General features: G+C 40.1%; 2 protein-coding genes across 3 annotated transcripts; one reads left to right on the forward strand and one right to left on the reverse strand.

Annotated features, from left to right (window-relative positions):
- Positions 1-121: 121 nt before the first annotated feature.
- tm7sf2 (transmembrane 7 superfamily member 2) lies at positions 122-10415 on the forward strand. Its single transcript, XM_034099329.1, has 11 exons — positions 122-197; positions 1464-1546; positions 1749-1945; positions 3031-3085; positions 3521-3715; positions 4943-5046; positions 7007-7126; positions 7866-8034; positions 8127-8207; positions 8373-8495; positions 9840-10415. The coding sequence occupies exons 1-11, from the start codon at positions 151-153 to the stop codon at positions 9998-10000; spliced, it is 1335 nt and encodes a 444-aa protein (XP_033955220.1). The 5' UTR covers positions 122-150; the 3' UTR covers positions 10001-10415.
- Positions 10416-14677: 4262 nt separating this feature from the next.
- On the reverse strand, positions 14678-27915 carry cnih2 (cornichon family AMPA receptor auxiliary protein 2). 2 transcript variants are annotated; one of them, XM_034098363.1, is made up of 6 exons: positions 27439-27915; positions 26388-26617; positions 24270-24338; positions 21074-21121; positions 17775-17887; positions 14678-17695 (listed from the first exon to the last, which is right to left on the reverse strand). In XM_034098363.1, the coding sequence occupies exons 2-6, from the start codon at positions 26481-26483 to the stop codon at positions 17506-17508; spliced, it is 516 nt and encodes a 171-aa protein (XP_033954254.1). In that variant the 5' UTR covers positions 26484-26617; positions 27439-27915; the 3' UTR covers positions 14678-17505. The 2 variants fall into 2 exon arrangements, with proteins under 2 accessions (XP_033954254.1, XP_033954255.1); XM_034098364.1 differs by having other exon boundaries at positions 14678-17384; positions 17552-17695; positions 26388-27915.
- Positions 27916-27941: the final 26 nt, after the last annotated feature.

The raw sequence follows: 27941 nt of genomic DNA on the forward strand, positions 1-27941 counted from the left end.
ATTTCTGTCGCCACCTGAAGCGCTCATTTGATTGGCCAAGCCTTCTTCTCTCCACCCTCTTCTGATGACCACGGAGTGATCTGATTGGCTGAGTGACATCTTTGTGCTGTTCAACGTGCATTGGAGGCGTGTCCATCTGCATGCTGCTGGATGGATGCATTGGAAAATAATACCGTCCCATCTACACCTCTAAACCGGTAAGACACAGCATTTACTCTGTCACAAATATTCATTTGTTTCTGCTCTTTATATACGCGTTAGACTTCGTCAATTCATTTTTCTTACGCTATGAATATTTTAGCATTAGAAGCTAAATGGGACAACAACTAGACGGCCTTTCGTCTCATGTTTCATAATAGAAATGTAGCTGCATGGACACAGGAAATACCAGCGGTGTGAACTGTACTTTAACTCTGTGGTTTAACAGTCATAATAATTCACAATAAGAGGTTATTTAAATGAAGTCAAGAAATGTGAAGAATGGGCTACATAAAAGAATATTTCCGAGTTTGTTCGACACTTAAATCTCACACTGTTACTTCCCTTCGCTTTTTTTATTTCTTATTTTTGCACCGGTCTATGGCTTCTGAAAGTGTCTTCATGCTCAGAAATAATACAGGAACATATTATAAGTCCTGTATTTTAAATGTCAAGGGAAATATTATTACTACACGTACTTTAAGTATTAAAAGTAGCCCCTTACAATTCGGAGGTAAATATTGTACTTTTACCCCACTATTCCTCTAGGTACGTTGCAGATTTGGATTAATGATGTGACATTTAATCAACATTTAAATTCAATTTATATTACATCTGGAGTAAATCCACAAGCTGCCTTGCACTATATGCAAAGGAATTAAACTGAGTTCCAGCTTTGATAACACTCTAATGCATCAATCATTATAATCAACACATATGATATATTCTATATTATTCAGAAATGGACCAATCTGTATAATGAGTAAACTAACGTTTGTATTCCTACTCTTGGTAGTTTTACTTAAGTACACAATCTGAGTACTTCTTCCACCTCTCCTGTTAAATATATTGAAATATACTATATAAAAGTTCAAGCAACACAAATGAGGGGATCCTTACATTATCAACAACTTTGGATTTAAAGATATCATAACTTCACGTTATTTGCCTTTGAACTATTTTATAACTTGTTGGGGGTTGGCATCTGTCGCACTTTGCTGATAAAACTTTCTTATAAGTACAGTTTGGTTTCTTCATAGTGATTAAAAACACCTGTGTGGATATGTAGGGCCTTGAATCTGTAATAATACCTCGCTATGTAAACTTATGTATTTTTATTTTTTTTACTGTAGATTACAAATGAAATCATCTAAATCTCTTGTGCTGTCATTTTGACTAATTCCCATTACCATTTAATTACTATTTAATTGTTTCACAAATGTCTATATTTTGACTGAAATTGATCTACCATCATATTTTCCCAGGAGACCAATAATGAAGCGGAACAGTCAAGGGCTCAAACAGAGACCCTCACATGACACAGAGAGGGAGTTTGGAGGGACCCTGGGTGAGTGACAGGCAGCAGCACCACATCTACCTTCATTGTATTTAAGCTGTTTTGATCTCTATGTAACCATTACCTCTAAACTGTATACTTTATTATCCTGTTACATTTGCCACACAGCTAAGCACAACCTAAACAAATCCCCTTAACACAATGACAGTAATGTCAGCAATGTTTCATCTCTCTTTCTGTAACCGTTTCTCAGGTGCATTATGCATTCCCGTCCTCCTGCCGCTGACGGTGATGTTCCTGATAGGTGCGAGTCGATCCCCTGAGGCCAGTTTGCTCCAGTGGCCCCCTGCCCTCCCCTCCACTGACCAGCTGTGGGACCCTCTGGCCCCTGTGCTCCTGCTGGGCTGGATCTCTCTGCATGCCCTCCTCTATGTGTTGCCATTAGGAAAGGTAAGACAAGCTCAGCATCCGGGGTCAAGGTTAGACCTACATTAAAACCAGCTGTGGTGATGAAAACAGCCATAGGATCCTGCATCTGGACATACACAGAGTTGTGATCATTAAGATGCTTTTCTGTGGATGTGTTAGTTACTGTCATGCCTCCTTCCCTTTTTCTCCATCAAGCTGCTTAGACGCCTTAAACAGACAGTTCTTTCGTTTTATTGGATTTACTTACAGTTGTTATGACTTGTTTGGCTTCCGATGATGTGTTGATGTTGCGCCACTTGAGTTTAATACAAATAAAAATCTTTCTACACACAAAAATAGGCCTTTGTCAAACAAATCAAAAGAAAACGGGGCAAAACTCAAATAAAAGAATAAACAACTAATATCGTCTTTCTTTCTTTACGTTGTGTAGGCTATTAAAACTCAACGGCCTCTTCCACACAGGTGTCCCCTATCTGTGTATCTTGAATGGCTGGTGCCGTGGGAAATGTAGTCTTTTATAGTCTCTTGACTACAGAGGTCACGATAAGGTGACAATATTTGGCCTTTTTTACAAAACCAAAAGACTGGCTCTAACAGTTACCTTTTAAAAAGAGCCAAGCGAGATGTGTTGAATGCAAAGTCTAAGCTGCTGCTGACAGTGGCTTCATGTTTAGTAATGTGTTAGAGTGATATTGAGCTTCATGGCTCTCGCGAAAATGTCCAACTATAAAGTCATATTCAAATATAGCATGCTAAAAATAAGTTACATTACATTTATCTGACGCTTTTATCCAAAGCGACTTACAATAAGTACATTCGACCAGGAAGACACAACCTTGAAGAAAACAGAATCATATAAGTACATCAGGTTGGCGCACAAAGAAACATATGGATATTTATAAAGTGCTGGACACAGCGTTAGCAGTGGCACGATAAAGTACAATAGTTCGACTGCAGAGGATAAAATGACCCGGATCTTCGATGCATTTCCCATAGAGCAGCAGATTGAAATGACTCATTCAAATGTGGACTCTGTTCCTATTTTTGACTCATGCAAAGGATATGTTTGATGTGTTCAGAATTAAAATGACTCAATCTACCTGCAGCTGTCTGAAGGATTAGTGCTGAGGAATGGAACGCGTCTCAAGTATCCCATAAATGGTAATTATATCATTCATTCTTACATTTCTTTTTAGGATTTAGCATAATAAATCAATGCACAGTTTTAGTCATATTTTAAATATGAAATAGTTAATGACCATGTTGTATTTGTAGTAATGGAGGAGGACTATGCTGTTGGACATAATGTCTACATGAATGTAGTATATTATAGCTGTATTATTTCGAAGTTGTGCTTTACCCAAGTTTGAGTACAAATGCTTTTTTCAAATGTAATACTTCAATGTAGTACAATGCGAAATACATTTGAGTCATGTTTTTTGATGCATCTTCTTTTAACCTCTACACTGATCCAAGCTTGAGCTAAAGTGAACTTAAGTTACACAATCTAAGGTTCCATCTTTTCCAGCTGTGTCAGTCTGCTTATCCCTTCCCCCCGGGCACCAGCACTGAGCTGTGTTTGTTTCTCTCCCTCAGGTTTCCACAGCCTGTGCATCAGCGGCGTGTTGCTGATGTTGTTGCTGGGGCTGGGGGCTCCTCTGGGGTCTCTGTTCGAGCTGCTGTTGCCTCTGGCGGCGTGTGCGATAGCGGGGTCATACCTGTTCTCCCTCTACCTCTACATCCGCTCCTTCTGGGTTCCTTCTCATGCTCTCGCTTTGGGAGGCAACACGGGTGAGAGTGGAGGTTCAAATCCCACCTTAAAGTACTATTTTGAAACTGGAGATGCATTTGCAGGGCTCTTTTATTGTCTGTTGGATAATGTTGGTATTCCTGGGGGTATATATCTAACGGCATCAAGTGAACACTCTTTCCAGTAAGCTGACCTCGCTACCCCGGCTGTGCTCGGCTGCTTCTGTAGAAACCTGAGAACATCCGTCATTGTGATTCAGCTTTAGCTAGCTAACATTCCAGTTTTTGAAGAAACAATAACAGCATGTTGTTGCCACTGCTATGCTATTGAGCTACTCCTATGTGTGAATGTAGGTCTAGATTTGCTTTAGAGATAAATGAAAGAAAGATGCACATTTAACCACACTTAGCTGCACATATCCGTGCTAACATTTAGAAATTCTCAACTGCCTCACCTGTACTTGGTGTTTGGTGCTAATTTCAAATGCTAGTTAGCCTGATAAGGGTTTTCTACAGGTCCTTAAGATAGTCTTTAAATGTCTCAAATTCCATTTTATAAATACTAGGCCTTAAAAGTCCTTGAATAGTCTTACATGTGACTTATTAATGTCTCAATTTCAACATAAACATTTATCAAGTTCTTTGTACTGTATCTATTTTTGTCGAATGTACCAGTTCTCCTGAGTAAACATTTACCACACTGCCTACAGCTCACCTTATAGTCTATACTTACCTGTTGAGTGCTTATTCTACATTATGCTCAAAGCACGCTGTGGCTAAGTACAGCTTTGCAGAGCTGCTTGCATGACATACTCAAGCAATTGAAAGAAAAAAAATGTTTCTCCTTTTCTGGTTGTTGTTGAAAGGCATTCTGAGAACTGTAGAAAATAGCTGAGAGATGGCAGAGACAGGCAGGTGTTATGAGGCTACACAAATAACACTTCTCATCGCCTATAACAGATGCAGAGGATTGAACATCACAGGCTGTTCTTCACAGCATGTGACCATTGAACGGATGCATCTAAGTGGAATATAGCCTTATTAATGCAATACATGTTGGTGTCAGAATGTCTGCTTTGAAAAAGCATAGTTTCTGGTTTCAGAAAAAGCCAATAAACTGACCACTGATATTGTTTAAAAAGTGGCTGATGAAGTTAACGACATGACAGACTTACATCACATGTAAACCTTATGTTAAATGACTTTTCACTTTTTGCACACATTTCAATTACACAGTTTTAAAAATCATTCATTTGTCTGTTTTTCCAGGAAATCCACTTTATGACTTCTTCATCGGAAGAGAGCTAAACCCCCGGATTGGAAACTTTGACCTTAAATATTTCTGTGAGCTGCGACCGGGTCTGATTGGCTGGGTGAGTCATCCTGCAGGACAGCACGATCGATTCACATCCCAATATTAAAAGCTTATGTTACAAAGGTTATAAACAGTTCATATATACTGTATTTTATGACGATTTTTGGCATAGGCGGTCGCCTAGGGCGCCAGATCTGGGGGGCGCTGCGCTGGCAGCTCTGGGAGGGGAAAACACATTTTTGACCGTTGGGGCTCATCCTAATTTTCGGCCTTGATGTAACAACATTCATAATTAAGTAAATGTAACACCCTTTTCACCCCGGTTACACTTTTCATTTGCCCCGTACGATGGGCGCTGCAAGTGATGAAAGTGGGGGATGTTGGCTTATCAGGCGCCCGCCGTTCACACACAAGTGGGAGCGAGCAAGGGAGAGAGAGTGAGGGCGCACCGGTACCGGCGCTGTTGTTATTAGAATCTGGTGCTAGCTGCGCTAACGGATATAACCTTGGTTGGCTATTGGCCAATGGTTATACGACCCAAACAAACATCACAAAGTGGCCAACATCTGATCAGCTCATTTCCAGACGGGTTATTATATAAATGGATCAGGACAAAAAGAGAGAGGGTCTTTTTTCCTGAAACTTTCAGAATCTCTTCACACAGAGGGGACACATGTTTATGTATAAAAGACATGAAAAAGTGGATTTTGCATAATAGGTGACCTTTAAGAAAATGTGTTAAGCCTCAGCTGTCATTTTCTATTACAAATAGAAAGCAATTCAGTAAAGCATTTATTTATAAAGAAAAAATACCTGCTATTCAAAATGTAGTGCTTAAAACTAAAACCTTAAGTGACATACTGTAGTTGTGAACATTGTTTAACTCTTAATGGTGATTTTAAGAGAGCCCAAAAAGACCCACAGGGGGCGATGTTGTTCTCCTCTAGCATCATAATATGAATCAGAACTTCTCTCCCTGATGACCTGACACAGTGAGCATGTGTTGGAGGGCAGGCATCATTACCTGCGTCTAAATGAATGATAATGTGAAATGCCAGTGGGAATGCTAAATGAGCCCTTTATTTACATTTCTCTTAAAACCTTTGCACATGTGAATCTTATGAGGCCAGGTGCGTAGGAGAGGACAGAACGAGCTTCCACCAACTGGCTACAGACAGTGTGTGGGAGTTCTCTGCTTCCTGTTGAATGTTTAAAAGTCTCCTAAATGTTCTTATGTTTTTAATTCAAATGAAGTTCATAGTCTTTGCGAGGCCAAGGGCGAGCCAGAGTAACATGCTTCTTCTAAATAGAGACTTAAATGTTTACTCTCCCTGCATTTCATCTAGGCGTGAGTGATGTTAGTCCCTTTCAGGAGCATTTATTAGATGCTGCATTTTGATTGGTTGTCCAAGGCTCAGAGAGAAAATGGTCTTTATTTAAATATCATGTCAAATATAACTTCACAATGCACTAAAGTACACATATGTTTCCATGCAATGAGCTGACTGATGATTTCCCCAAGTCATGGAAACTTTCAACAGTTATTTTTAATTAAAGAAAATTCCCCGGTAAAATTGATACAGTTTTTTTTAAAAGATGAATCATGTTTCTTCCTGTTCTGAGTTGTATCTTCATGGTTTATTCCACTCATTGTAAGTTGCTTTGGATAAAAATCTCAGCGTAATGAAATCTCAAATATGATGTATTTTTTTAAGGAAAAGTGTAGAAGGCCGGCTGAAAGTGAGGAGGTGACATGCAACGGGTCCCACAGCTGGAATCTTAGAACGTAATTTTTTTAATGTGATCTAATTTAATTGTACATTTATTAGGTAAACCTGTACGAGATATCTCTGGATTTGACCGTGTTGGGTGCTGTTTTTGTGTCAGTCTCCGAGTGTTTTAGATGACCTGACAACTACTTTTTTCCATCTTATCCATTTATCGTATATTGAGACCAAGAAGTGCCAGTGTAAAATGTTTCCTAACTAGTGATGCTAATCAGCATTTGTACCTCTCAGGTGGTCATAAACCTGGGCATGCTGATGAAGGAGGTGGAGCTCCGAGGGTCCCCGTCTCTCGCCATGATACTGGTCAACAGTTTCCAGCTGCTGTATGTGGCGGACGCTCTGTGGAACGAGGTGACGGAAACAAAGATCATGCTTTAAATTCTTCCGTCATTATTCAATTTCCCCCCTGCAGATATTTCAAAAGTGGCGCACCAGAGAGATTTGTAGCTATTATTTTCTTATTTTTGTTTTACTTTATAAACTGGTAAGTTATCAATCTGATCCGTCAACCCTAAAAGTGCACTGTACTGCCCTCATTCTTTACTCTAGGTACCGCTATAACCTATGGCTTCCATCTTGCTTTTTTAACATGTATGTTGTTGTTTTTGCATTGTAGGACTCTGATTGTATTAACTTGTTATTTTGCATTTAAAATCCATTGTTTTTAGGGTTACTTTACAACAGTGGCGGTTTTAAACCAATAACACGTGCCGGGGCCAGATTGCTTATGAAAGAGGCACATTGAGTGGAAAAAGGAGACAAAGACAGTGTTCAAGATTTCAACACTTGAAAGTATAAAATAAATAAATACCTATCACAAATTGTATTCTTCTTTTGGAGTGGGGCCACAGGGGGGTCCGAGCTCAATGTTAAAGAGACACCGGCCCGTGTTAGCCTCCCCTTAGTAACCCCCATGCTTTACAACATCTGTCCAGGGACGACGGATGAAAAATAACCTCTTGGCTAACTCTGTCGCATCTACAGAAATGTCTATTAAGGTTATTTTATTATTAAGGTTAACCCCGTCAGATAAACAAATTAAATAACAGATCAAATAACCCTCATGCCATGAACTGTTGTGTTTAAACAGGAGGCCGTGTTGACCACCATGGACATCGTGCATGATGGTTTTGGCTTCATGCTGGTGTTCGGGGACCTGGCCTGGGTCCCCTTCACATACGGCATGCAGGCGGCCTTCCTGGTGGTGCACCCCCAGGCCCTCAGCTCACTGGGAGCAGCAGCCATTATAGCACTGAATGGTAATCATGTTTGCTCGCTTCTTTATCAGGCTGTCACATGTTTTATTCATGGCAAAATATGGTGATGTTAACATTTGTCTCTTTGTCACAAGGTGTTGGATATTATGTCTTCAGAAAATCCAACTCACAGAAGAACCAGTTCAGACGAGACCCTACACATCCAAGTGTCGCAAGTCAGTCGTTTTTATAAACATAAAACAAAAGACAAATGATCCAACTTGTCTTTCACAACTTAATTATTTGTATGTCTCTCAACTCGTGCTCTAAATACCTTTGGGTATGATCTCTAAAGTGATTTGTTCTTCGAGATATCTAAATATTGACGCGTTTCTTCGCAGGATTGGAGACCATCGCCACAGCAACAGGGAAGCGGCTGCTGGTGTCTGGCTGGTGGGGTCTCGTTCGTCATCCCAATTACCTCGGGGACCTCCTCATGGCCCTCGCCTGGTCCCTGCCATGTGGTAAGACATCTTTGAAGCCTGTGCAAGGCTCTTATTGCATGCAGGCCACAATGACACGGCACAATCTCTTTGGGTCTTCGTTAGGGAGAAGAAATGATTTCAGACTGGTGATTTATTGTATCCAGATGGATTTATTGCTAGAAATGTAAAGTGTGCATGCACCAATGTGTGTATTAGGGCTGTGCAAAACAGTGTTTTAATATATCGTCATTGCGATGTGAAACGTGTGATAAAAACAGCATTTTGAAATGTAACATCTTACTTTTAATTGGTACCTTTTGTGTACAGTTTATGGCTTGATCAAGGAAAGAATATAAAAAATGATTTCCCTAATTGTTAGTATCCTAAATTCCTAAAGTAACTGTTGTATCTTAGCTGTATAAACTTTAAAAGCTGTCTATATTTAACAAGTTAAATCGATATTGCTATTTTTGACAACCTAGGTTTCTGTGGGTTTATCCCTTCCCCATTAAAAATAATTATGTGATCCATTGTTGCTTTGAAAATATCAATTTATAATTGCTTTAAAGCAGGAACTACATGACAACAAAAGGGGAACAAAATGAAGAATCTGACATTCTTTCTATGCCAACCTTCAGTTTCTGACATTTCACGATATTCGGTGCCTTTTAAGACATTTCAGCAGCAACCACAAATGTATCTTATTTCCTTCCTTGCCTTATTAGATAATTACACCCTGTTTGTGAGGGATGCAGAAGCCATAGAGGCAGCAACAATGTGTTCTCTTTGTTCCTCCGTAAGCTGCCTTATGTTCCCTTGAAAACTCACTTCCTCTTCTGGCTGCTGTCAGACTTTTGTCACAGCTGACACATTCTGCTCATCGGTATTCAAACTCTATATGACTCACTTGTGTAGCTGCTTTTGTAATTGAGATGTAGTGTCTGCCTTGAACGCTGCTGTAAGAAAGTCACATACTGCTAAACTATACAATCAAAAAGAAAAGGAATCATGACGGCGTATTCCAGACGTATGAAAGTGGAACAGTGGTCAGACCCTGACTGAAGGACAAAAGGTGTTATTCTGAAAAACTCTAATTAGCATTTAGGAGAATAAACACTTGGAGCTTAATCAAACTTGTATTCAGTTCAGAGCTCTTGACAGATTGAAAAGGAAATGTTCAGCTATTTTCAGAGGAGGATGCACACTTGATTACATCTTCTCTGATGCCATTCACATCACGAACAATGATATTATTAGTGGAAAAAGGTGTCATTATCTATTTAAATGAATACAGTCCTCTGTGAATTATATAGGGTATAGTTTCACTTTGCCATTGTTAGTTTCCTCTTGCTAACATGTCATGTGTTCTCGTCTTTTCTTTAGGATTCTCACATCTCCTGCCTTACTTTTATGTCATATATTTCGCCGTGTTGCTGATTCACCGAGAGGACCGTGATGAGAGACAGTGCAGGGCCAAATACGGACTAGCGTGGGACACATACTGTCAACGTGTGCCCTACAGGATCTTCCCTTATGTCTACTAAACGGAAGAGCAGATGGCTGGAACGGGACCAAAACTGTCTCACAACATCCTTCAAGTCCACATAGCAATAACCTGAAATGTGAATCCATTTTCACTTTCATAGACCACAAATAATATCTGGTGCTTTTGCAGGTTTAAATACGAAATGATGTTCACTGGATCACTATTTTCGAAGTTGTTGAATATTGACTTTGAAAGCTCATAGGAGTCTGATAACGGTTAATCCGCACATCCAAACACAGCACAGGCCTTGGGATTCTTTCTCATAAAAATGAGATAAGGAAATGAGTTTTTATAAACGTGAGAAAAGAAAATACATTTTTAATTGGAAAATACAACCCTAGGAAAATGACAGATGAAATGCAATTCCATAAAAACATTAGTGCCTTATTTCAATAAAAGGCATTTTTACCATGCTTGTCTACTCTTTTTTAAAGCGTGTTTGTAAAATTCATTTAAAAAATAAACAAAACCCAAAATGACACTTCCATCATCATTTCATTCACCTCGCAGACTGTGAATGTCCGGGAAAGCGCTCCGGGGGGCTGAAATGTTTGTATGACTATTTATACGTTTGCCTTTTTGAGTCTGTGAAGATGGCTGCTAACAGCTATGTGAGTCCGTAATAACCTTTCCAACCTGTTATCATCATCCTGCTTAAATGGCTTCTCTCTCCCGTGTTCAAACCTTCTCCGAGCCGCTGGGCTTTATCTGTCAGGCTTCAGCTTTCAATTGGCTCTGTTCCCTAATTACTCTGAGAGAACAATACGTATATGGGCTGCATTAGTAACTGCTGTCAGAGGCTCCTTAAAAAAGGCCTCAATAATCATTAACGCCGTGCTCCTACTTGAAGCGTTGAATAAGAGCAGGTTGATTCACTGTGTGGGAGGCAAGTGGTCGTATTTTGAATTGACTGCTGCCTCACCTTGAGGAAAGTTCTTTGAATAGGTGGTTACTAAGAAGTACATCTTCCATAATATATAAACGCCAGCAACTTGGCATTTTAATGATGGAGTTTGCCTGTTTTTACCTTTTTTTTAAACAGATTTAGACATCTAATTTGTTGCAAAAGACCCCCAATTTGTTTGCATATAATCCCTTTTCAATTATAACCCTGTGCATATACACTGCAGTGAGGTGTCCGCATACGTAAGAAAGAGCCCTCCACTAATGCATATACTAATACCTTATATTCACCCTTTAATCCCATTAACAGTGCAGTTGCCCCCTAGCTTTGTTTACACAGCACTCACACTATTTGTGTTGTTTTTCATGTTACTTAGTGCTAATTATGTGCTTGTATAATGCTGCCAGTGCCTTCATGGTGGCTGGATTCATGATGAAATAACTAACAATATTCTCAGATTGTAGGTGTGTGTATGGTTTGTATATTTATTTTCCCCAATGTTGTTTATTATACTGCTCTTGTACCACTTTATTATGTGGTACCTAGCAGATAATAACGCATATTCCAATTGTTAAATTTGATGGTGCTGAAATCAATGAAGGGAAGTACACAAATAGCTACTTTTACTAAACTATTATACACATTTGAGGTATTGTGCTTTGCTAAATTTGAAGTTGCATCTGTTTCAGAGTCAAAATATAAGTCACATAAAGGAAACGTGAAATGGACAAGATAAGAAAAGGGATGTATAAACGGCAGAGAAGAAGCTGCGAGTCTGCGGCTGCAGGTAGGCACAGTTCAAGAGAGATGACACAGAGAAAAGATACGTGTTCATTCAAGTACTCACTGACATAAAGGGATGTGGGAGGTGTGGTCTCACCCTGGGTGGGGCTAGCAGTTTGTGAACAGCACGACAATGCAATATTAAAAAAATGACTGAAATTAAAAGTTATATCTCTGTTCATTTATCACTGGTTTAATTCACCACCTATTAACCACTCTTAATCAAACACACAGATGGTGGGTCCGGCATGCTAAATGCTATGCTAAATGCTCAGCATTCACTCGGGAGCCTTCAATGAGGCCTTTCTGATGTTTGTATCGGTTGAGGTCATTGTGAAATTGAAACTGGGATTGGTTATAGTGGGACAGAGAGGCTAAGTGGACTGTATATTTAATGCAATGAAAATGAACAGCAGGGAAGTTGAAGCGGGAGCAGAGGAGGACTGTTGGTATACAAGACTCTAATTCGGACATGTGAGTACAACAATCCTAATTGTCATGGTTGCAAATGTTGCCATAACACGTTTTGTAAGAACTTGGCACTTAAAAACGTTTATCTGTGTTTTGGTCTATTGATTAATTGTTAATTGTTCCGCTATTGATTATAAAGGCACTGCATTTTGAATGTGACTTCATAGCACTTGTTGCACCTGCCGTGGTGTCCATAGCTATCCTTTTGTGTTATTGGACTTTATTGTCTTTTTTGTTTCAAAATACAAAGTATTGCATACTGTGAGACATTTTTATAAAATAAATGTTACTTTACATATCAGTAAAACATGATGCCATGACATATAATACGTCTGATTGAGAGATAGATTGGTTTCAGTAATAATAGTCAAACAATGTAACAGGAATAAAATCCTCCAAGTTTGTATTGATCAATATACAATACTTTGTCAACAGGAGCAAAATAAGACACTGTCATGGTCTTTACTGAGAGCAAAAGGACACAGCGATTCCTCAGATATAAACCCCCCATTCGAATATGTTCTGATTTGATCTTATTATGATCTCTTAAATTGAGTTGCAAGACCATTACAATAGTTTTTAAATCATCTTGGCAAACGTTTCAGGAGTTCGATCATGTATTAACAACTTCAACTTGTCTTAACAAAAGACACCAGCGTGCCTACAGACACTTTAGTTTATAAATGGTGTGCTGATTTAGTTCTTAGTTTAAGGATAAACACATTTTAAAGGACGTTTTTTGTGATTGGTTTTAGAAAGTAATTTGCACATTATTGACAAATACAATGTCAAGCTTTGTAAAAAATAATGCACGTCATTGATTTTTTTTCTAGTTACAGATAGAAGAGATGGGTTTTTATAGAAATGAGACAACATCTGAGTCACTGTCACAGGTTTCTGTCTGTACAGACGATCCGCTGTTAAATAAAAACACAAGTGTGAACAGGTTTGACATATCCTTGGACACAGCAGCAAGCACATCGGCTCCTTTATTTTAGGAATCAAAAAAACAAAACGCAACAGCATGTCAATACATGTAAATAGACTTTATGTAAATGTAATAACCAGGTTTGATTTGTGAATAAGGTGGTCATTTTCACTTTTCCCATTCTCACCCTTCATGTCAAAATACACTTATTTAACGAAATCAATTCCTGAAATTGTGCTTTCTGCCTCTGAAATGTTGCCGTTATACACTGTATGTTCTTCTGTACGCATGTCTGAACATCCATAATAGTATGCAACATCCCGGAGTGTCTTACATAATAATGAATAGACAACATGTGTGTGTCTGCATGCATCCAACTCTGCCTTGTGCGTGCACTTGCCAATTGTATGCCAATCGTGACGTTTCAGCTCCATCAGTTGTAGCCAGTTTCCATGGTAACACCTCTCTGAGAGCACAGACGTAGGAGGGAAGGGAAAGGCGCTGAGACAATTATGGTGGTGGAGAGTGCTGGAAAAAGGAAGAGCCCGGGATTGAGAGTGTGAAACGGTGCGAACCGTGGGAGGAGGCAAGACGGGAAGCAGATGCATGTGTTGCGTGTGTGTGTTGCTGTGTGTATCCTGGGAGAAGCAGGTGTCATGCATAGAAAAAAAGGGGGATTGTGGTCGTCATGACTACATATATGAACCTGTTACATAGCATCGGATGGAATATGAATTAAAAAGAAAAATGAAATAAATGCTCCCAGGCATGTGAACTTGAATTGTTTTCTGTGTGTTTAGAGTGAGAGCCTCCGAGTGAGTCAACAGGAATTTCTAATACAATTTAGTTTCCATGGTGACAGCAAATGGACAGGGAATGATATGTCCTTTTCCAACAGAGGGAAAACGCCATTGGTGTTGCTCTGTCTGAATCATTGTTTAGACCTGGCAAACATTACAGACCCTACAAATGACTCAACTGCTAACTACCTGCTGCGTCTCCTTTCATCCATTTCAATGCAGAATAAAGAAAACTGCCCTGCACAAAAGTGTCAAAAATGCTAAATGTTATAAAGCTGCAGTGTTCATTTCATCAGTAATCTCTTTCTGTGGAGATATACATGTTCTTTTGTGTCAAATTACTTTTGTTATCCAAACCAATAGCTATCCAGAGCTCTATAATTTGATGTTCTGTATAGTATTCTTGTGATGCAGACATTAATGAAAGGCTATCATCCTCAATTTGTCGCATCTCTACTAGAAGCTCTTTTTACATCAGCAAACTGTTCATGGAATTCAGTTATTTTGGTGCTTTTTAAGAGCTTGTGCGAACGTCTCTGAAACCACTTCTGAATGCAGCTGTTTTCGACAGCTTCTGCTGTGGCCCTTTGTGTGCTATCCTCCGTCTAATGCACCACTCAGTATTCTCGCTTTCGAACAACCCTCATCATCCTCAGTTATATTTCTGTCTTCCAGTTCATCTCTGGTGTTGGCAGAACATCACGTCTGCACAGATGGCCAAAAGACACTGACCGTCAGCAGACAGGAAGTAAGAAGCTTGGAGATGATCTTTTTTTGGCAACTGTTTTATTAGAATACGGCATGAGAATCGCTTTAATAACTGTACGTCATAGTGTAACCTAATAAATATAAAATAATCCACCAAATTCACTGTAGCGTACATTGATGACAAATGTATAAAAGACGGATACAAATAGATATACTCAAATACAATTTTCTAAAATGCTTTGTTTAGAGCAACTACATAATGACATTCAACCAAGCGGCAGTTCTCATGTTGTCCTCGTGTTACTGTGCTTTAATAGTGATTGTCCAGACTCCATACACTCATATTGTTGGCAGAGTGTTGATACTGTGTGCAAAAACGCTCACAGAAGATTATTAAAGTTACTGCAGTTTGGTTGAAATTCTCAAGAGTTGTTCTTTTAAAACCCTTGATTTGTTCCAAAGTGACATAAAAACAAACTGTGATCGACACAGGACTTGTGTTTGTGGTGAAGCTCTACCACACAGATTTCTTAATTAGTGTCATATCATTGAAGCTATTATTTGTCCTGAAAGGTGAAGCATAATGTAATGGACTGTAAGAAGCAGTCACTACAGAGGACATTTTAATATTGTTTTGAAAGCATTCTTTTTTAAAACATTGTTTAATTTGGAATCAACTTCGTATTTAAAAAACAAGACTGAGGATATTATATAAGATAAGAAGGATGTTTGGTGCGTCAGGGTCCTGCTGCAAATAAAGTCAATGGTAAATACTCACTCGTGCAGCAATGTGTATCAATCCCCTGCTGAAAATAGGCCCCATGAAATGCTCCATTTCACATTTCTTGTGACATTTTCTGAAAACAATAGTACCAAGCTTGGAAATGATTTACCCTTTAAGATTAAATAAGATATTTGTAACCTCTTTCACACTTTAGGAACACATTTTGGGGCTGATGTCCACAGACAGAATACACATTGGTTTAAGTCTTCTCATGGGATTTATTGACACCAACTAACTTATAAATATGCCAGCCTTATTCTATCTCTGCTTCCAATTGAAATGTAGTTCAACCTGTCATAGGCTAACATACACACAATTTGAAAATGATTTATGTACATATAACAATAATAATTGTGATCTGTATTTAGGGTTGAAAGAACATCCTGAATATTAGTGATACTAAAACTTGCATCAATGAATTGTTGCCACCATTTACTACGTGTCGGGCATATGACAAACACAGTTTGTTCTCAGGGTCCAGTATCTTCTGTATTTTCTACTGATGTTTAAAATCACACATTTGAACCATCACTTATCTACTCACAGATCAAACTAATGAACACATGATAACAAAGGCTAGTTGAGGAAAGGCTTTACTGTTACGAATCTCCATCATCAGCATTTCACTTCTGTCTGTATGATTGCAGACGTGATGAGAGGACATCACTGCCTTTACACTTCTGAGAAAAACGGAAACATTGTCATAGGCAATAATTGTCTCGTCTGCCGCTTGTATCCCACTCGCCGTTATTACATACATAAATAACACTGCATGGAAATGTCTTCTCAATCCAATCACATTGCTTGTTTGCTGTTTTTAATTGCTTCTTGTACATGAGATTTCTACATTCTACCTCACATCAGAGTAAATTTGCTGTGCTAAAAACGACAATAGTATAGATGCTGATAAGTTAGAATAAACTGGAAAAAGGTCACTTAAAAAAAAAAAAACCACAACAGATCTACATGTTTTTTAAATGTTCATCAATTAAAAAACATTGTGCCAAAATGAAATGTGTGTTACAGAAAGTGAAAATAGAGAACAGAACTTGACAGTGCCTGAGCATGTAGTTGAAAAAGCCACACTATTAGTTTCCTTTCACTCGCCCCAATTGATTTGGCACAATGTTTTTTTCAGATATATGTTTTGGCATTAAATGTCTGAGCACGAAGCTCTTTGAAAAGCATGAACCTGAAGCTAAAATACATCCTTACATGTATGGACATACTTATTATGAAATGCACATCACAAGCACTGACCCTCGCGGTCAAAGTTATAGTTATTCCTCGTTGTTTTAGATACAGTGTGACATTTGACTTTTGGTAGGGGGTGGCGTCAAGGAGATGTTGTGTTGGTTCATCTCCATTCCCCTGCCAGCCGTGTCAATTGCTTACAGTGCTTTAAAGTCCTCCTATACACTTGAACCTGTTTCTTACAGTTATATGCACCTCTAACACAATCAAAGCAGTGGTTTGATAATACAGATGTCTCTCATCTTAAGCACATGTAATCTTACTAAAACAACCCTGCTCTGAGTACATTTTCAAAGTCAAAGAATACAGACATGTTATTTCGTTTTCCAGCCCCTAAGTGTTTGGAGATTCACAGTGAGTTGAGCGACTGGATCAGTAAGAGCAGCATGGGAAAACTCCAGCCCTTCAGAGATGTACTGTTGATTCGTATAATGGTTCAAAGGCAACACACCTGACGCGTCCTCTTTCTGTTTTGTTTCAGTCCTTTCAAACTTTGTCCAGTCGTCTGACAGCATGGTCTGGGTCAAAGTGATATAATGGAGTCCTTTACATTCAAATGATCACTCGGATAAGTCTTCTTGTGTTTGTCCAATGTTAGACTGTTGACAACCCAAGCCAGTGTCGGGAAAGATACATGGAGAGAGGAAGAGTTAATGTCTCCATTTGTTCCTCTGAGTCTTTCTTACTGATACGTCCTTTTATTTCTCCAGATATCCTGTCTGCTAGAAGCTGATCAAGGAGTAGACCATACTTCAGCAGGAAAAAGTCCACGGCAATAGATGGAAAATACGGAGAAAACTGTAATTGCGCTTCTCTTTTGCAACTAAGGTCACAGAACATTGCAAGAAAATCTGAAAGCCATCACTGAAACCTAATCAAGCATCTGTGAATTGAGAAGATTGTGAATTTGTACTGACCTGTAGAGATAATAGAAGAAAGAAAGCAGATAAAAGCCTAGCTTACACCAGGACTCCTTCTGGCAGTAATTGAGAATGTCGGCGTTCATCACACTGACAGGATCATACATGACCACAGAGCCGTCAGCTGGCCGATGAAGAAACCTGGAAAAAAGAGAGACTTTTGGCTCACGCGCGCACCAGATATACAAAAGCATGTCAGACATATGTTATGGGACCTTACCTCCAGAGATGGTAGAAGAGAAGTGGGACATTTAGGCCAAGCGTGACCCACTCTGCAGCACACATGAACATCAAGCAGAAGAGCCCGTGGATGGAGTACTCCGGTACCACCAACTAACCAGAGCAGGCACAGGGAGGCAGGTTAGATAGGTCTGCGTAACATAACACTCATGAGTAATCGCTCTTCAACAACTGCGGGGAAAACACTGAAAAATGCATGGGCTAGATGTTGGATACACTCGATAAAACCAGAATCACACTGCAAGGCAAAGACTTTCACACAGAAAGTGTAAATGTTACAAATAACCTGCTGTTACGGATGCAAATATAGTAAAAGACTGGATAAAATATAGTTTCACGTACATGTTCACTGCTTTTGAGAGGTACGTAGAAATCATAGGCTCTATAAAAGAAGTGGACATAGCCTAAGAGTCTGAATAGTGAAACCAATGCAGATCTGCCAGAAACCTGTATTTTATTTACATCGCTTCTGGCTCCTAACAAAACAATTTGATCGATTGGCAAAAATGGATCAAGACCCATTGGTAACCCTGGATGTAAATGTGGGAACAACTGGAGGCAGACTCACTGCTGGATGACCTCGCCTAGTTTTGTAAAATGAGGCCATAGACCAATGGATGACATCACGGTCCAGAGTTTCCCACACATAGACTATACTTGGGCGGGCCGCCCAAGTATATTTCGCGACCCATTTCGTTTTTTTTTGGGCGGGGTTTTATTCGTCCGTGACCACGACGACATCTGCGATCGATTAACTTGTGGACAATGATCCCTCGCTCCCTTGCTCTGATCTCGCCTCCTTCTGGCCTGTTAAGTGGCCTGCCTCACACAGGGTGATGGCTGTCCACATGATGTGGCCTGCCGACATGGCCACTGTCATACAGATCATAAATCAAAGCCCTTGATTGGTCTCTCTCTGTGTGTCATTCAAGCTCGGGATAAGCTCAGCTCAGGTGAGGTAAAGGACTCTCTGAGTGTTTAGATAGTTAACTTAGTCTAAGTTCTCAGTGGGTCTCAAACGGTGTGGTCACCATTTATGTAAACACATATTTCCATTTGAGAGGGTAGTGATTGGTCTAATGGATAGTGAGGTGGGCTGAAGATCGGAAGGCGGTGAGTTCAAATCCCGCCAGGAACACCACCTATAGTGTGCCCTTGAGTAAGGCACTTAGCCCTTAGTTACTCCAGGGAGAATGTCCCTGTAATCGGTCATTATAAGTCGCTTTGGATAAAAGCGTCAGCTAAATGAAATATAATGTGATTATTAAAATATGCATGAATAAATAAATAAAAAGTTAACTAGGTGAAAAAAGGTAAGATACACTTTTAAAACTTGTTGAGAGAAAACTAGTCTTTGCTGCTGCCTCAAAGAGGAGCAGGGGGGAGAGGAGGGAGACAGGAGAGGCTGATTCAGGAGCACAGACACACTCACAACTATAAATGAACCAAGAATAAATTAAGAAACAAGTTTCAGTGTTTTTTTCATATTGGAAATGGTATGTTATTGGTTATGGCCATGATTTTATGATTATTGAAATGTATACAGTTCTGTTTAATATAGGTGTTTCCATAGATCTAGTCTCTTTATTTCCCCCTCAAAATGCACCAGATTGATGCATTTAACTCCAAAATGAAATAAAAATCGTACCGGGGGAGCATGCCCCTGGACCCCCGTAGAGGATTTGAGGTCGACCCCCACTAAAAATCACATGGATAGGTTCCTAAATACATTTATAAATACATTTAAGTTTTTAAATAGTAACCCATTTCCATATGTTCATGTGTGGGTAGTATATTTAAACTATAAGGCGATCATTATGGGCCCTGCCTGTACCTGTTCGCTCTGCCATCGCGTGAAGGGTCTGCTAACAAGCGACCAACAGAAAGGTTAATGTTGTTGCACGTCAACAACCCCCCCCCCCCCCCCTGCTACCACCACCCCCCCAAGTATATTTCAGATCTGTGGGAAACACTGGCAGTTAATGGACCAGCACCAGAGGCGTTCCCATACGCACAGGCGTTGGAGCTGTTCTTCATGAAATCCCAGAAGGATGAAGTGCTCTGACAAACAGTGCCATCTTTGCGCAAAATGATTATACAGGAATGACAAGTCAATAAATAAACATGTTGTTAAAACCTTTTTTTTTTTTTCTCAATTTTGAATATGTAATGTGTACATCTTTTCAAATTGTTTCTCTCTGCAACAGTTAAAGACTATTGTTATAAATAACATTTCCCGTATAGACTATAATTAACACACGTGTCCACTCATTTCTTTTTCAATGATAGTGGAGTGGGTATATATTTGTGACATAAGCTCCCTTCAGTGCAACTCTGTGGCAAAACAATATCATTTTAAGTAGTTCCAACTCTTCTCATTATTGAAGAGTTGTAGTTGATCCTACAAGTATGTTCTGTCTAACCAAACTTATTGAGGACAACCAACATAATTTGCTTTGAACTTTAAAAGCTTTATTGAGTTGAACCAACTTAATATTAATTGAAAAGTTGTGGTGGTATTAAATGATAAAATGACTTTATATAAGCTATTATAACGTATTTATGTAATTCCATAATCCTCAAATGTCCAAACAAATTATTACCTCAATTATTTTGAGAATCATTTCAATAAGTCAAAAATAAATAAAACATTTCAGTTCCACTTTTTTTACTGCACTTATGTTTAGAAAATGTTGTTATTTTAAACACATTCATGTATTATTTATGTTTTAAGCATTATCTACTAACCCCAGTGTATCCCATGACTAACTCTTAATTCAAATCATTAAAAAAAACGATTTTCACACAATTGAAATGCATTATGGTTCAAATTGTGATTCTGAACTTATGAGATTAAACTATACTTTGTTTAAATGTATGTGGATTACTACCATTAGCATGCTACCATCTCTAATACATCAAACTTCACTGTTCTATTTGTTAATGATTAGTTGAGCTTATTTAAAACTCAACACATAAATTGTCAAAATGGCCTCCACAGCAAGTCACGTTTATTTTCAGGGACATCAAGTTCTCTTTTTGAATGCCTTGAAATGGAAACATAAATCCATCACAACACACAGAACCTTGACGGTGTAACTGAATGTCCAGTTACAGTTATGTCCATGTACAGAAAAGCTACATGTGACATTAATCAGAGTGCGTCATGGTCCTCACAATAGCTAGAAAGTCAAATGGTCATGCGTGAAGCCCCTCTGTTTTAGTCATCCACCAGCAGCAAAACATACAAGAAAAAAGAAGTAAAAAACGATTACTCACTCTGCGGAGCAGGTTGCAGATTCTTTCAATGTTGAGAATCCTTTCCCTCTGCAAATGTAAGGAATGTCTGGTTAATGGTCTGCATATTTCTTCATCCTACCTACTTCTTGTATCTCCCATGAACATCTCCAGGCAGAGATAACACATGCTTTTGTTTAAAGCTGACAATTGTTGACATATTTCACTGACGCATCAACAATATGCAAAAGCTAGATCTGATGAGAGCTTTCAAACACAAAGAGAATCCTGCCTAAATGTCAGTGCTATGGCTATGATTACAGATATGGCTGGAAAATACATATAATGAATAATAACTTTCTGCCAAAACAACGTCATTTTCCATTTCAAATTCTTAAGTCGCTTTCCATTATATAATGAAAACAAAAATCCCCTTGCAACTAAGCGAAAAATGTAATTATGGGTTGTCGAGAAAGACCATTTGATGGATATTTTCCATCAACACATAAAGAACATCAGCCATTTTCAGTAGAGGTCACATGTTCTTGTCTCCTGAGAGCTGTGAGAGGGCTCAGTGATAATTTTCTCCAAATGAAAGCCATTTATCTTCCATAGCCAGCACCTAGGGGCCTCTACGCTGATATTTGGGTGTCTATTCATTAGCTAGGCAAATGAGATGTTGTGCTGTAATTCATCAATCTACATTATTCTCTGATTGGTATTGACCAAAGAAAAGAACCAATATTCTAGGTAATTACCAGATGGATCTTTTATTTGTTTTGCTTCACTCACTCTGTGATTGGATAAGCAGCATTGATATGCTATAGATAGCTTCAGCTGGAAAGACTCTCTTACTCATTTTGGGACATATTAAGACATCTGTCTAAGTTACAGGATGTTGGCTTCCAGAATGGAGGCTGTGTGATGTCGATTCCCTTTGGCCCGAGGCACAGACTGCACCTTCTCTCAAACTGTGGACATGAATTCAAACTCCCTCGGTGACCTGAAAGTAGATTCTGCCCTGAATCCACAACATCCAGCGTGCAAGACCGACGCCGGCTCTCCAGCGCCAATGTCCATTTTCAGATGTTGGTTTTTGTCAATTTGTTATTATGCGTGCTTTGTCCTTCAATGACACTTTGAAATGTGAAAACCACAACAATGGACTGATGTGTAAAGTGAGCTCCTTTCTTTATGAAAGTAATTTTTTCTTAATTTCCATGAATGTAGGCCAACTACGTGCCTCTTCAATTTGCCCCCGAGACAAAGTGTTTAGAATTGTATTTGACGTGCCGGCTAAATTATTTGACATTTTATGGTTGGTAATCGCACTTACAAATTATTGTCCTCCTGTATGTGTTTAGATTTCCAACTTGGAAACTGCCCTAATTAGTTACAGGTCATAACTGCACTATGCATTTTGTTATTGTTGCAATAAGCGAAACACGACTTTAGACATGAATCAAACGCATTGGGGACATGTCACAGTGTGCATAACAAGTCAAAGAAATAAACGGCAAAGAGAGTAGTCAAGAACAGAGAATAATGCGTACGCTATTTAAGTGGCAGGGAAGAACAATATAATTGATTCAACTGGTTTCACCAATAAAGAAGGCTTTAAATGAAGGAAAGGTCAAGGGCTTGACTTTTGTAATGTGCTATTTAATTAAGAGGTAAAATACTGCAGCAATTTGGCAAGCTCTTTTCAAAGGCTTAGCAAGAAGGAATAATACTACATTTCAGTCCCTCCTCTGTCAAGCAGCCAAACACTTTGTCTCTCCTTTATACTGCAACTGTGATGGAAGGCTTTGCACAGGAACCTGATGAGGAAGCACGTGTTGGTTAGTCTGTTGTGTTCATTTGGAATGTCACACGTCTTTTTCACAGACGGCAGCAGTTGAGTTACGACATTGCTCTTCACTCAAATCAGAAATAATTGCTGTTTATTTTCCGAAGCTGTTGCCAGGTATGTTTTCGTCTGTTTGTGCAGTTTATTGAGTCTGGTAGCAGCGGAACACACCAGCAGTTTATATTCTATCTATCTGAACACATCTCACATGGTGACATGTACAGTTGTTGATGAAATGGGCCCCTCCCCCAGCACCTCTGAAACCAGAGCCCGGTCTGTTCTGATTGGTTAGCTGCTCTGTTGTGATTGTTCAACCACTTAGAGATGTCCCTCCCTTAGTTTATCACGTACAATGGTGGATTATAGCCAATAGAAGAGTTACCTAGCGATCTCACTATGTTACGAAAATCAACAAAGGAGTCCAATGGAGGCGTTTCAGGCAGAGGTTTGAGTGTGGGAGAGAAACTCCCTCTGGAGGGCACTTTGGGATGGACCATTTGCATGCACACAAACCACACACTACAGGAAAGGGAAAACCCCAACCTGTCCTCTAATGATTTATATTAGTCAGAAATAACACATCTACTCCTTCACATCAGTGTTTGGACAGCTTCTGTTTTCAGTTGCATTATATTTTGTACAGGTGTTGCCGTTATTGTGTCCACCCCCCTGTAGCTGGGGGCGTGCCTCCACACCCCCGGTCTGCTTTCACAGTTTCCTCTCCCACTCCTCATCACCCTCACGCTGCACTTCAGATGCAGGTTCACATGGTTGCTGGAACATTAGCTAACTTGTGAAAAAGACATTCACAGCTACTGTTAACTTGCTAAATGAATAATGGCAGTCGTCGTTATTGACTCATGGTGCTGATATTGTCTGTTCTTGCAAAGGAATGAGACAGAGACTTTCAGATGTGACTTTTTAGTTTGTGTTACAGTGAGGGAAACCAAGTATATGCACTTATTTGAGTGTTTCATTGCGTGAACGGCAGCTTTATTTTCACTGCTCTTTTTTGTATTGAAAGAAGGTTGATTGTCTCAATCTGCATACTAACTGCAGCTGAATAAAACATTTGAAAGATTTCATTCCAAAATCACAAAACTGCATTTATATAAAGGGGTGCTTGCTACTTTAGGATAATAGAGGGGTAATCTGTAAACACGTGGAGTCTGTGTGTCTTAAGGAGGTTTCGATCTCTGCTTTGGACGTGTGTAATATTGGCTGATAGATTAAAGGTCAAATGCAACATCTTGGGGGTAAAACCCTGGATGTGTTCGCAGCATTTATGTGTAGTTCAGTAAAGTTCTTCTTGGAAAGGAAAAGGTGGGATTCCTGTGTGCACACGAGGGTTTGATCAGCTTGAAAGAAGTGAAGCAGCATGGTTCTTACCGCTCTGGTGGGATTGCTCTGATCAATGGGGTTTTTGAAGTCTGTGCCGAGCTCATCAAATGCAATGATCTGAAAAACAACAGACGTGTTAGTTGTTTCTTTCCGGTGGGTTTCCTTCAGGGCACTAATGAATGCACATTCTGTAACTGTATATCAAATAGAGGCAAAGTTGGTGTCTTTTCAACAGCACGCTCTCGAGAAATATTCCTGCCTCAGCCTGTTGTTCAACACGTAGCGCTCTGTTCTGCACACCCACTGCTTCTGGTGCAGCTGCAGCCACATCGCACACTTTGCTCCATTGAATGCTACGTGCATACGTACTGTGAGCTCATGTGTCATGATGAAGTCCCCCAAGGAGCTAGAATTACCCCTTTTTCCTGTTTTTCATCTAAAATAATAATAATATATTGATAAAGTATGAACGCTTTGTTCGCATTGGAAATGATGTGGAAATACCCGGACATGGACAGCTGTGAAGGGAAAAGTATCTTTTATTTATCAATTATCTGAAATCACTGCACATTGAACAAAGTGTTGTATTTGAAATATAAAACTGAGTATGTAGGAGAATAAATAACCATATGGAATTGAGGGTCACTGTAGAGAAAATACCGTAATGGTTCGTATCAATCATCCCCCTGCTCCCTGCGTGGGAGTATGAAGGATACTTGTTCCAGCTCTCTCTGATTAATGGCTCCATAAAAACACTAATACGTCTTGGTGTAAAGGCCACCCGCTGTGCTTATCATCAGTGGAGCCTTTAAACAGTGGAGCTTATCTTTGCCGGCTCATTGAGAAGCTATAAAAGCAGACATTATTCACAGATAAGAGAGCGTCTGATTGGCTGATCAACAATGACAGATCCGGGTTAAAATAGAAGAAAGCCCTGCTGGTAATTTCCCCATACAAGTCTATAGGGCTCTCCCTGGTCTTCCTTCACACTGTTGTAAACAGATGCAGTTTCCATGGCGACACGGTGAGCCCCTCAGTGGGCTCCATGGTTACTATAACACGTTCTGATTGGTTGAGAGCCACGTAGATTTGGGGTGCTGGACCAGTGGGTAGAGGCGGACTGGGGGAAGGGGTGGACATCATCATACTTTGATAAGCGTTTGGATCACATGGTTGAGCGCTGAGCCACCTCTCTCTCACAGACACAGGGCCTGACTCACATGGAGTCTCACCCACTTGGTCACTTGGTACGTCATTTCTAATGTTCATAATGATGTATTTCACATGATTCCTGCCTCCGTGGGTTTGAATGCTGAAAGGTGGCAGATTACAGCTTCCAGTGTTTGTTCAGCCTGCCCTTGAGTAAACGAGCAAACCGAGTGCACCGGTGTGCGGCCATATCTGTGCAAATTTCACTCAAAATGCCGCCGGCAGAGATTCACAGCAGCCTGGCACTGAGATGTGTGATTATTGCTTTCTCCCTGTACTCATTTGCTGCAGTTTGCTGAAGCCCGGACGTCTTGTTTGAGGAACTGTGTGTCAGTTCTCTGGGATGACAGGTCGCCTACGGTAGAGGGGTGTCAGACGAGCTCCAGGTCATTATACTGTTGATCAACCAGCATGTTACCGTACGGAAATAGGTGAAGGAATTCAGACTGAACACAATGTTGTTCAACTCCTGCAACTCTCTGGTCTATTTCAACTAATTATGTATTTCCAGTTTCATGTAGGTGTTGAAATTGAAGGGTATAAAGTGGCATTTGTTGACTTGGAAGAGGCAATTTGAAATGTCAGTCAAATATAAGGTACAATTACACTGAGATTGGGAACATTTATGCATGTCATTACTGTGCCTCCTGAGTACCTGTGTGTGTGTGTGTGTGTGTGTGTGTGTGTGTGTGTGTGTGTGTGTGTGTGTGTGTGTGTGTGTGTGTGTGTGTGTGTGTGTGTGTGTGTGTGTGTGTGTGTGTGTGTGTGTGTGTGTGTGTGTGTGTGTGTGTGTGTGTGTGTGTGTGTGTGTGTGTGTGTGTGTGTGTGTGTGTGTGTGTGTGTGTGTGTGTGTGTGCCCGTTGGTGTTGTTCAACCCTGTGTAGGCGGATGTGTTTGTCTGCCTGCGTGGGAGGAAGCGTTAACAGACCATACATTTCTGCTCCCAGTGCTACTCACCTGCCATATGACGAAGAAGATGAGGGCAGCGCACAGCACCAAGGTGAGCATGTAGCAGAAGGCCGCAAAGGTGAATGCCATGGCTGAGCCCGCCATCCTGAAGACGAGATGGCTCGAGAGAGAGGAAGAGGATTTCTCCCCTGCTCTCTTTCTCTCTGTGGCTACTGCCTCCCTCTTAGGTAGAGGTTATTGCCTGTCTCCCCCTCTGCTGCGAGCAGGGGCTGTATTGTCTAAGTAGGTAGAGCACTCAGTCACAATCGATACCCAGCAGTCACGTCTTTGTCTCTTTTTGTATATCTGACAGCAGGGCGACCCCTTTGATTTAGCACTTATAAGTCTGTTAGCAGCCGGTTGTCTCTAGTTGCTCCCTTTTCTCTAGTCTCTGACAGGCAACATGTCTGTCTCCTCCTCCTCCTCCTCCTCCTCCTCCATCTTCATGTACTTTCTCTCTAGACAGAGCCTACACATTTTCTCCTCACAGTAACAAGCGCAACAAAGTGTGTGAGTGACAGGCTGACCACAGGATTCTCATCGATACTAAGCACAGCGCTGCGTTTTATTATTATTGATTATAGTCTCGGGCGGTTATGGCTTGTGACGGTTCGGCAGTTAGTCGTATGGCTTTCATTTAATCTGTTGCTCTAAATCAAGAACACCATTAATGACGCATTGGATCCAGTTGTAAACAACCAGAGGTGTGTTGTCTGTAAGTTATAGTTTACAGAGACAGCCTGCTAAGTATTACTTATGTTATTACTACATGTATTGGAACATGAATCTGCAAATGTATTGAAGATACACGGTATTGCTTTGCACTTTAGACAGTTATATTCTCACAAAGCTAATTACTGCTGATTCTTCTATTAAATACTATAATATAATAAAAGAATGAAGCCGTACACATTGGAATTTCAAATGAAAGAACTATTTAACATTACAAAGCCAAACACACAAAGAGACTTAGAATTACAAAATTAGAGTATTATATGGACTGTAGTTCTCTTAAACATGTACCCTTTTCTGACTGATCGTAGTATCAAATAGAGAATACCTGTGTCTGGCTGGAGACGAGTCTGCCCCTGAACAGTCCTCTCTTTCCTCGTCTCTGTCAATTTGGGTCGGCACCATGTCACACTTCTTCTCTGTGCATCTTTCTCTCAGACGCACCCCCCAGATGTATCCAAACACATTTAGATTTGTCTCTGCTGACTGGCGTGCAGGGTAAATGACTCAAGTCTGGGGCGGAGGGAAGGGGGAGGTTTAACCAGAACCGTGCAGAACATCTACATGTTGAGCCGCGTTTACTCTGACTTTGAAATCTCTTCTGTTCTCAAGCCAAAATGTCCACAGCCCTCAGAAGTCATAAGTCAATCAGTCCAGCTCTCTATTGTCTCCTCCTTTCCTTATTGCCTTGTTGTCCTCTTTCTTTAAGTCTCTTTCTGAGATGTTCAAAGCGGAGTCTGCTGTCCCTGTCGGTCTCTACCTCTATTTCTCAGACTGCGAGAGAAATATTTCTATCACGCTTGATGTTCTAACGCTCGTCCAATCGCGTCG

Source organism: Pseudochaenichthys georgianus, chromosome 14, assembly GCF_902827115.2.
Source record: "Pseudochaenichthys georgianus chromosome 14, fPseGeo1.2, whole genome shotgun sequence".
Lineage (NCBI taxonomy): Eukaryota > Metazoa > Chordata > Actinopteri > Perciformes > Channichthyidae > Pseudochaenichthys > Pseudochaenichthys georgianus.